This window comes from Paroedura picta, chromosome 6 (assembly GCF_049243985.1).
Source record: "Paroedura picta isolate Pp20150507F chromosome 6, Ppicta_v3.0, whole genome shotgun sequence".
NCBI lineage: Eukaryota > Metazoa > Chordata > Lepidosauria > Squamata > Gekkonidae > Paroedura > Paroedura picta.
Genome location: NC_135374.1, coordinates 22132054 through 22143569, shown reverse-complemented (window position 1 = coordinate 22143569; position 11516 = coordinate 22132054). Strand labels below are relative to the sequence as shown.

At 43.1% G+C, this 11516-nt stretch overlaps 1 protein-coding gene across 5 annotated transcripts in view; it reads right to left on the bottom strand.

Moving 5' to 3' along the window:
* The window catches only part of SGCG (sarcoglycan gamma), a 28910-nt gene that overhangs the window by 2721 nt on the left and 14673 nt on the right, over nt 1-11516 (bottom strand). For all 5 annotated transcript variants that reach the window (XM_077341701.1, XM_077341700.1, XM_077341702.1 and 2 more), the window contains 5 exons: nt 10848-10949; nt 9389-9476; nt 7396-7521; nt 5640-5715; nt 336-459 (listed from right to left, as the gene is read on the bottom strand). In XM_077341701.1, coding sequence (XP_077197816.1) covers nt 336-459; nt 5640-5715; nt 7396-7521; nt 9389-9476; nt 10848-10949 — 516 coding nt within the window. The remainder of the gene's footprint in view (nt 1-335; nt 460-5639; nt 5716-7395; nt 7522-9388; nt 9477-10847; nt 10950-11516) is intronic.

The window sequence follows — 11516 nt, the reverse complement described above, 5'->3', positions numbered from 1 at the left end:
AGAAATGCTGGTACTTAGAATCCTCAGAATTTTCTTTAAGCCTGGCGCTTCCCCTAGGTTTGTTTAAAAAACCCTCCGCTAGCTGTACCAGACCACAGCATGTAGATTTTTTTTTATCTGCACTCTAAAATCCAGACTCAGCAGCAATTACTTGATATATAAGAGAATCAGAGAAATTTCAAATAATCAATTAGGCCTTTGGGACCAGTTCCAAACTACCTTACTATCAGAAACATTAGTTCATGTTTGTTAAAACGAAGAAACAGGGTAGTAATACATTTTTTTTTTAAATCACTAGAAATACCAATAGTAAATAAAGGGTTTTTAACTCTCACCGTGCCAGCAGTACTGTGAAATTTGATATCTAGATTAGACAGGCCCTCAATATTCCCAGCCTGTGCTTTAATATGAATCCCTCGTGGAGCGTCCATGCTGAGAGACCGAGTTGGAGATTCTAACCTGAAAGTAATTCGAAAATGTAACACCTCAGTAAAAGAGATTCTGACTTCATCAATTTCTGTTCTTGAAGACAGGAGGTTTTTCTCTGAGTGGTTTATATACCCCCTGGGAGTGAAAGGTATGGCCAAAACCATTTCCTAGTAGGTGGGACTGCCAAAAGAGCCAGTAGGGAAACAGGCATCAACAGTTTACTAATTTGCAAAAAATTGCTTTTGCCCTATATATCTACAGTTATGATGGTTGTTCATTTAGTCTGAGGTAGAGTGCACATATTCGAAAGTTCATACCTTAAATAAATCTTCGTTGGTCTTAAAGGTGCTATTGGATTCTGTTTTTGTTAGACATCAGCTCTGTTCAACAGAAACTGTTTGTTCCCTCCATACTATAGAGGTGAGGGAGACTAACCTCCTTAAAGTGAAAAATTCACTGCAAGAACACACTAATACCACATGCAGCCAGCTGGGTGACCTTGGGCTAATCACAGTTCTCTTAGAGCTGTTCTCACAGAGCAGTTTTGTCAGGGCCGTCTCAGCCCCACCTACCTCACAGGGTGTGGGGAGAGGAAGGGAAGGGTGTTTGTAAGCTGCTTTGGGTTTCATTAGGGTAGTGAAACGAGGGTTATAAAAACCCAGCTCTTCAAGACAGTGAAGAAGTCAGAAAACACCTCTAAAAACATTCCCTTGCTACTGTCATGTATAATTCTTACAGGTGTAATATTGCCTTGGGGATATGAAGGTTTTTCTTTGGATTGCTAAAGAGATGAGGTGGAACAAAGCCACACAAACTCCCAAGAGGCCTCCATCCCTGATTGCATGCTGTGTCTATTTGGCTGAGGTTGACATCCTCCAGAGGTTTGTGAAGATTCACCTTTACTGGGACCAAGGGGTCCAGCAGTTACTGAAAGGCACAATTATTCATAAGAAGGAAGGCTTCGTTCCATAACGCTGATTTCCAGAGCTTGACTTGGAGGTGTTTGCCACCTTCTTTTCTCATTTCTCTTGTAAAGGATTTGTGCCCCAGTGTCAGAGCATCTGCTTTGCATGCGGAAGGTCCCAGGTCAATCCCCGGCATCTCCAGCTGAAAGGACCATTTAGGAGGCCATGTGAGAGACCTTGGCCTGAGACCATGGACAGCTGCTGTCAGTCTGAGTAGACAACTCAATAGTCTGATTCAGTATATGGCAGCCTCATGTCTGTCGATGGAACAAAAGGACTGAGTATTTTTCCCCACAATGACAGGGTTTTTACACATTCACAGAATGACTTCCTATCACCTATGGGAAAATATGAGTTGTTCAGAGCTACTGTTTTGAACAGTCCTGACTCCCAAGTAAGTATTTGGAATTATAGCCAGACAGCAAAGGGCAATGATGTCTCCTTGAGCTTTGAATGGGGGGGGGGGGGTTTGCCAGTTCCAGGTAACTCATCCCTTAGACTGTTACCTAAATGTTCTTGCAGTCTAAGTGTCTCTGAACAAGAGGGAAGAAGCCCTAGCAATATTGCTAATTCTGTTTGTCAAAAGAATTCCTCAGATAAATTATCAGTTCCCCAAGCCTTATAAGTCAAGTGTTTGCTCCAAGAAAGGAAATTTTGAAAACCTGTAGTGCCACAAGATGGCAGAAGAGGACTACGGATCTTTCAATCTGCAATGTAAACCTAGCGCTCTTTCAAAATGCAACAGAAAGCCCATGCAACAGAAAGCATATCTATTTATATCTATCTGGACTAAAGAGCCTCTTGCGGCGCAGAGTGGTAAGGCAGTGACATGCTGTTTGAAGCTCTGTCCATGAGGCTAGGAGTTCAATCCCAGCAGCCGGCTCAAGGTTGACTCAGCCTTCCATCCTTCCAAGGTCGGTAAAATGAGTACCCAGCTTGCTGGGGGGTAAAATGGTAATGACTGGGGAAGGTACTGGCAAGGCCACCCCATATTGAGTCTGCCATGAAAACGCTGGAGGGTGTCACCCCAAGGGTCAGACATGACTCGGTGCTTGCATAGGGGATACCTTTACCTTTACCTTTACCTTTATCTAGACTAAATCTAAACTTGGAAATGCCCGAGATGCCAAGTGAGGGGCGGTATAAGTCAAACAAATAAGTGGTACCTTCTAAAACTAGGGTTTTCTTTTCACAGATTCAAAAATGGCCTGTTTGCAGTTAAATATGACTATTACACAAAGAATTGGGTATTTTCTATTTGAAGGTCATCACTCACTTGTATTTTGTACTGATTCTGGCTGGAATTCAGAGAAATCTGTTTGCACGTCCAGCCCTACGACTCACACTGCAGCATAACTGGCTAGAGCAACAGGACAGAGTGTGTGCAAGGGACTGGTTTGTATTCCAGACCACTCCAGACGGAGTTCACTGTTACTCAGTTTATTGCTTATGATTGAAATGTATTGATTTGAAAAATCTATACATATGCAAAGTATGTCTGTAAAGTTCATTATATGCCTTTAAATGGAAAATGCCATTTGTCGACAGCAGAAAAGAGGTTCTCCTTTATGCTGAGGGCACCTCTGCAGGCTGGAAGTAAGCAATTTGAGATATTCTTGAAGGGCAGCTTCATATAGATGCACTTAGGCATACTGAGTGTCCATTTCCAGGAGGACACTCTTGCTGCCATGTTCACTTTCTGCTGCCGATGATTTCATGGTGGCATCTAACCTAGGGGGTTTGGAGGGATGCTGAGTGTCATCCGGAAATGATGTTACTCCCAGGCCAGATGATGCCCTCCTGAGGCCTCATTTCCTGGTGGTTGTAGGAAGAGGCCTGGCATCCCTATGCACTTGGCATGAACTATGCACATTAAACAGAAGCAGGTCTGCATTAGCAGAGCTGCCTTTAGTTGAACATAAAGGCTGCAAGGAGTCCAAATGGCCAAGAGTAGCTCATTCATTCCCTCCTAACTTATGCTAAGCAGAGTTACATCCTTTAGGTCCATGGAAATAATTGAAATGCATTTAAGAGGGCATTGTAAATTAATTTAAAAAAAATTGACCAGTACAGTGAGCAGAGTGGGAGTGAAATCCTCCGCCTCCTAAGACATTTCCACAATAAACTCTTAATAAATCCCTTTTTCATGAAAACCAACACTAGTCTAAAAGTCAGGAGACCTGGCAAGAAAAAAGGCCTTTGTATGAGTCCCTCAAGCCCTACTATGACAGCCATGATACGCACAAAAAAAAGCATGACCTGCTGCTTCACCCTTGACGCAAATAACCCTGAGAATACTGGAATATGAAGCTTTGGTCACCGTCTAGCCTTTCAGTGTTTCTAGATTCTAGCAGAAAACGTTGAAGCAGGAGCAGTTGAACAGTTAGAGGTATATTTGTCGATTCAGATGAAAACCCTATAATCTCAAATTGTCCATTGAGCTCCCATGCTCTGCAGGCAGAACTAGATTTAATGATTGGGTTTGTCACTGAGATGGTAACCCCACGTTCTGAACACCTGAATTAGATCACTGGTCTATCAAGGTCAGTATTGTGACTCAAGCATAGCTCATTCGTATAGCTTTTTAGTTGGAGCTTTTTCGTTTTTTAGTAGAGCTTTTTAGTTGGGGAAGCCAAGGATTGAATCTAGGACCTTTTGCATTGCACGGAGCCACAGAATTTCCCCTGTTCTGATTATAGAGATGTCTGACATGATGACACCCTACCCCATCTGTTCCAGTCAATGATGCAGCGTGACTGCACGGAAATTCACAACATATGATCTGAATACTATATACCAGTAGGAGAGATGATATTGCTATTTTCAGCACAAAATCCACATTTTCTTCTCATCTTCAGTAGCCCCAAATCAAATCTTTCTAGTACCTTAAAACAATTCTGAATTATCTTGTATGCTTGCACAGACATTCAGATATTCCTTTGACCAGCTTGATAATAACTCCAGTAAAAAACAATACCTCATGATGGTTTAAAAAGGCTAATTAGTTCTAGTGCTGTACTATTAAGCGCAGGAAATAAGATGAAATATTAGAAATCTCTACTGGAACATAGCTTCTCCCTGACCTATCTTATTATAAAGGTAAAGGTAAAGGTATCCCCTGTGCAAGCACCGGGTCATGTCTGACCCTTGGGGTGACGCCCTCCAGCGTTTTCATGGCAGACTCAATACGGGGTGATTTGCCAGTGCCTTCCCCAGTCATTACCGTTTACCCCCCAGCAAGCTGGGTACTCATTTTACCAACCTCGGAAGGATGGAAGGCTGAGTCAACCTTGAGCCGGCTGCTGGGATTGAACTCCCAGCCTCATGGGCAGAGCTTTCAGACTGCATGTCTGCTGCCTTACCACTCTGTGCCACAAGAGGCTCTTATCTTATTATAAGATGTTGTTAAATTTATATACCACCCTCCCAGCAAGGCTGGAATTCAGTTGACAGAGCAGTTCCTCAGTGAAACAGGCTTTCTTGGGAGGAGGTGAGTTCTCTTTCTTTGGAAGTTTTTAAGCAGAGGCTAGACAGCCATCTGACAGAAATGCTGATTTTATGAACTTAGGCAGCTTGTGAGTGGGTGGGCAGGTAGTTGTGAGATCATGCATTGTGCAGTGGGTTGGACTAGATGCTCCTGGAGGTCCCTTCCAACTGTATGATTCTATGAGTCTATGACAATACTTCAAATTAAATTCCTACCATTATATATTTATTCATGTCCTTCATATATATATATCCCACCTTTCTCCCAATAGAGACCAAAAGAGGCTTCTTTTTTTCTCCTCTCCTCCATTTTATCCTCACAACCACCCTGTGAAGTGAGTTAGGCTGAGAATGTGTGGCCCAAGGTCACCCAATAAACCTCCGTGGATGGAATGGAGAATCGATCCCAAGTCTCTTAGTCTGGAAATCTAATAAAAACAATTCATATAATTTACACAGTGCTTTTGCATGTTCAAAATGTTTTGCTTGCATTATTTTGTTGTACTCCTTACAACAATCCTGTAGAGTGGGACAGTTTTCCCCTGTATTGCTGGTGCATTGAGATGCTGAGGCTGAGAGGCTGTCTGGTGAGACCATGGCAGAGGTCAGATTTAAAGTGGAGATTTCCTGGTTTGCCTTTCTGTCTCTCAGACACTGTGTGTCACTTGGTTATTCTAGGTGGACGTGGCTAATGTGGGTGACTGACTGGATGTTTGTCATGATATATCAGGCATAGTTCCTCCTGGCACCTACTCTTACCTAAGCTCTTTATTAAAATCTTCTCCATTGATGAGTGGCGTTTCCACAGAATGTTCACAAAGAGCTCCTTCTGGCCCTGAAATGTCGGAATAAAATATTACAGTAAACATATTCATACTTAGTCACAAGGTGTCAAAGCGAGCAGATTGTCTAACCTTTCCCTCCAATAACCAACTGTTCTAATCACAGCAAGGGAGAGTAGCAGTTTCTTACTCAGGGCTTGGATCCAACAAAGCATTTCCGTGGACCGAACAATTTCTACCCATGGAGCCCAATGTTCTTGCTTCCTCCTGTGCAGCTCAAAGTGTCCCCTGGAATGCTGATCTAGGGGAAGCTGCAGGTGGAAGCTGTTTCATCTGCAGAAATGCTGGATGGGATGGAAGCCACAGTCAGATTAAAATGAAAGAAACAAAAACAAAACCCTCCAGGTTCATTAACTTCCCTGCAATATATTAACAAGTATAGGGCCAGTCACTGTCAGGATGCATGCTGTAATATAAACCCACTAAAATCTTCTTTGTATGATACCACTTTCTTATTTCTAAGGCACTTCCATCAAGAATTAACATGAAAACCACGCAGAGGTTGTAGATGTATGATCAGTCTTTGTATGGCTTTCCTGCTACATTTACATTTGATATATCACGTTGGGAAGTTTCTGCCAGTCATGGTTTTCCACATTAACACAATGAAAAATCTACACTTAGGATTGTCACATATAAGGATACTATTCAGATCTTATGTTAATTTGAATGTGCTGGGTTAACAGAAGCTCTATGCCTTATTAGAATGGGACACAGTAAGACCGTTTATGCACTGGAGGTTTCATGCCAGGCTGCAGGCTGGAGTTTTAGTCATGGGAGGTTGCCCCACCTCTTCTTGCACCCACACAGGGGAGCATTTGGCCTGGTGTACCTCATTCGCCCCCAATTTGTGCTACTGCATGGGAGCTGGGGCAGTGAAGTTCCCAGTGCGTAAACGGTCTAACACAGGGGTAGTCAAACTGCGGCCCTCCAGATGTCCATGGACTACAGATGTCCCTACAGATGTCCCTCCAGATGTCCCCTGGTCTAACAGTTGTACCAATACAAAGGCATAAAGCATCGGGAGATACACTGGTGCAGATTAAGTCTGAGGAGCTAAAAAGTTTTTATATGGAAGTTTAATCAACTAATAGTCATGCTGCTATTACCGACTACTTCATCACATTAAAACAAGTACTTCCATACATACATCAACACAGATTTTAATTCTAAGGACACTTAATGACTAACTATATTACAACAAAAGAAGAACCAGCACATATCCCCGAAAATGTCAAATTTATGAGCACTGAATTGATTATATAAAGGTAAAGGTAAAGGTATCCCCTGTGCAAGCACCGGGTCATGTCTGACTCTTGGGGTGACGCCCTCTAGCGTTTTCATGGCAGACTCAATACGGGGTGGTTTGCCAGTGCCTTCCCCAGTCATTACCGTTTACCCCCCAGCAAGCTGGGTACTCATTTTACCAACCTCGGAAGGATGGAAGGTTGAGTCAACCTTGAGCCGGCTGCTGGGATTGAACTCCCAGCCTCATGGGCAAAGTTTTCAGACAGCTGCCTTACCACTCTGCACCACAAGAGGCTCTGAATTGATTATATAATCAATACTAATTTCCTGAGGCCTGCAGAAGCAATGGTACTTTACTTTGAGATAGAAGCCTTAACTACTTCCTAAAAAATGTTTCGTGCTGTTCCATAAACTTGCATGCAAACCTGTGACTCGAAGTTTATCTGTACCAATGGCAACTTCAGTTTCATCCACCGTAAAAAGAGTCTTGCCATCCAAATTCATGGAGTTGATCTCAAATTGCTGACCATGGACTTCTACCATGTCAGGACCTAGAAAACATATTGAAAATAACAAGGAAACGCTGATCATTTGTGTCTTTTTCATCTAGAAATGTGCCCTGTCAACACGATGATAATATTCTAAATTCAGATGCATATTTACTCATACTTTGAATGTCTTGATTTAATTAGTGGAAAAAGTAGATACCAACTGGCAAAGAAAAATAGTCTGGAAATGATCTCTTCTGTATCCTATGCACAAAAATGAATGTGTGCAGATGAACTCTGTACATGGAAAATATACATTCCCTTATTTCTATGGTAATGTTCCAGGTTTCTTAATAACCCCCTATGACCCCCCCCCCCCCGATCTACTTCTTCCCAAAGGCCCATTATGCACGGCCGCCGAAACGGCGATTTCGGGTCACATGGAAAACGCGGAGGGGGAAGACGCGATGCACACCGGTTATGCACGGGGCGGGGCGCGACGGCGGCAAAACCCAGAGTAACCGATTATGCACGCGGCGATCCGGGCGCCGCTTCTGGTTGCGCCCCGGTCACCCGGAAGCTGCGCTTTCTTCCGCGTTTCACTGACGCGGCTTTTTCGGCGGCATGCACCGAAGCTGCGGCCGGTTGCAGCCGGCTCCGTGCGTTATCCGTGATTTTAGTCACCGCCATTCCACCCCGAATGTGCGCTAAAACCCCCGTGCATAATGGGTCCTAGAGGCAAGTTTTTCCCTCTCCCTTCATTTTGGGATTGAGCCATCCTAGTTGCCTGTTTTTGTCGCTCCTGAAGAATTCTGACTGTCCCGCCCTAAAAGGTAAAGGTATCCCCTGTGCAAGCACCGAGTCATGTCTGACCCTTGGGGTGACGCCCTCTAGCGTTTTCATGGCAGACTCAATACGGGGTGGTTTGCCAGTGCCTTCCCCAGTCCCGCCCTAATACAGTATAATATTTGGGCTGTTTGCTTAGCCCACAAACCTGAGGGAAAGAACAGGAGCCCTCCTTAACTTATACAACTTAAATGGCATTCAAGAAATTTTTATATTCCAAATGAACAAAATATTTTATTAAACATAGAGGAGAAGGGTCAGGGGAAATCAGGGGTAAAATTTCTGAGGTAACTCAGTATTAGGTAACTCTGAGGTAAAATCAGTACATGCACACACTTTAGTTCTTACATTTTAGGCCAATGAGAGTAAGCTATTCAGAGGCTTTTGTTCTAGTGTCTTCCCTAAAAACTTCAGCACACTTTGAGTATTCTCTGACTCTTTTGGTTTTCAGAAGGCTGGTACACCCTTTCTTTCCAGTACCCAAACCCTTTCTCTTGAAACGACATAGAGGGAAAGACGTTCCCACAGATACCTTGCAAAGTCTCCCCCAGTTCTCTGTCTGTGCTAAACTGCTCTTAGCTAAGGCTGAAATCCAAATCAACTCAGTCGAGGCAGAAATCTGACTCTCTCCTCAGCATCCAATTCAGAAGTCTTTCCCTACTCAGCTGATGCTAGGTCTCTTGGCTCCTTGGCTCTGTCAAGTCTTTTACCTTTTCTAAGCTTTTAAAAGAGCAGTCTGTCACATCTGCTTAATATTTATATAATGTATCACAACATAAGAAAATGGGTGTCTATACTGGGCATTGGTGAGCATGTTAGCTCTAAGAATTAAACCGCTTGGGAAAGACTGTAAAGGACTAAAGTCAGGAGGATAAAAGCAAAAAACAAAACAAAACAAACGAAAAAAACCCCAAACCCCTCATCTTTTGATCCTTCCAGGAGTAAAGGTAGAAATACCCAGTGCTTTGCTGATAATCTGTATAGATTTAATCTAATTACCCAAGAAAATGATAGGTTGTCACACAATGTTACTCTGCATGTTCAAAGCTTTCAATGGCAAATGGAAGAAACAGATTATACCTACCTACACTTAATCTGCCTGTGACGTTCCCATCAGAATTGCGCGCATTTAGAGTAACATTATGAGTAGATTGTAAAATCAGTGATGAATCCTGGAGAATTAAGAAGAATATTAGATGCTTTTCTGAGCCTCTGGTATGTTTTTGGCTGTGTTGCTGAACTTCTTAGCTGTGAATTCTGGAATCTATCAGCATGTATAATGTGCTATTCTCAATCCACTTTGCCATCTAGGTTCTTGTCTTCCTACTGCACTGTTGACATTTTCATTCCCCACCCCATATGTACCTCCACTACTTAGCTGTAGTGTAATTTTGTCAGTTCTAGCTATCAGATTCTCCATTGCCAGCAGATCCCGCTGCAAGGTTTACCACAGGATCATGCTTGGCTCTGGCTCTGGTCTCTGACTATTTCATCCCACTTCACAAGAAGCAGAGTGGAATGAAATTGGGCTAATTTACTAACAGGGCCAATTAATTCTTGCTAGAATGAAGAGAGGGGAAAGGAGAGAGAGAGAAATTCTACAAGGTAGCCATAGGAACCATGCTAATATGCTGCAGCTAAACGGGGGGGGGGGAGCAACAAATGAAAAACAAAGATCTTGCTTTGCATGTTAAAGATGAACAAATCTATTGAGGCTTTTGTGTGTTCACTTCATCAGATCTATGAAGAAGACACTCATATACTACAAGTTCAGAGCAGCTGAAAAGTTTTGAATTCAGTTTCCAATAAAATACATTGCTGAATTTGGCCTATATAACTTAAGAGAGAAAGCTTTTGTCACTCAGAAATATTCACTCTCCATGGAGGAAGTCTTTCTCTATTGAAGGAAGATTTAGCGGAAGGATCTCAGAGAATTCAACTTAGCATAAGGGAATGATAGAGTTAAAGGTAAAGGTATCCCCTGTGCAAGCACCAGGTCATGTCTGACCCTTGGGATGACGCCCTCTAGCATTTTCATGACAGACTCAATACATAGTGGTTTGCCAGTGCCTTCCCCAGTCATTACCATTTACCCCCTGACCTCAAAAGGATGGAAGGCTGAGTCATCTTGAGCTGGTTGCTGGGATTGAACTCCCAGCCTCATGGGCAGAGCTTCAGACTGCATGTCTGCTGCCTTACCACTCTGCGCCACAAGAGGCTCATATGATAGAGTTGGATGCAGACCAAATCCTACCAGTTCCCATCCTACTGTTCACCTCTTATCATTCTTCCCTCCCCAAGAGCAGCATTTCTTGGAGATTAGTGGGCCACAATAGGAGGGGAGAGGCAGGAAAGTTATACTCACTCTATAGTATCCAATTCAAAATCTGCCCATGATCATTTATTGACACATAAACAGTATTACTTCTTGGTTGACCTTTGGTTTTTCCTGATTTATGGCCTAATCCTTCAGAAGTAAGTACCAGTGAATTCAGTGGGGCTTGTTCCTATCTGTGTGCGTGCAACATCACTGTCTCTCTTACCTTTCTAGAGTGAACTTCTTTGGCATACAAAGGATATAAAAATTCCGACTCTCCCTCTAGGCGAACGCCTTCACTTCCAACATGTAGGTGTCCCATTCCAATCTGTAATCATAAAAACAGACTCATATCCTTTGTCTTCACTATATCTTACTGGAATGGTTACAAAACTCTTAGATGACCAAAACTACTGCCTTTTTATAATGGCTTTCTGAAGAAAACATCCCTCTTGTCATCTGGCCAGGGATCATTATGTTTTTACTTCTAGACATCTCACCTTATTCAGAAATCCGCAAATGGTAGTTTTCATTTGACATTTGTTCATGGCCTTATATGGATCTTTCCAAACAGAGCTCAGACTGTGATTGCTTAAGTTTTTTAATGTCTTTCATGATTGACTATAAGGTGCCTAGAATGCAAGAGGAGCAGTATGTACACTTTAAGACCGTTTACGCACTGGGAACTTTACTGCCCCAGCACCCATGCAGGAGCACAAATCAGGGGCAGATGAGGCACACTGGGCCAAATGCTCCCCCATGTGGGTGCAGGAAGAGGTGGGGCAACCTGCCACGACTAAAACTCCAGCCTGCAGCCCGGCATGAAACCTCCAGTGCATAAACGGTCCATGAGACATCAATTGGACTTCCAATTTATCAGCAATTTATCAGCATG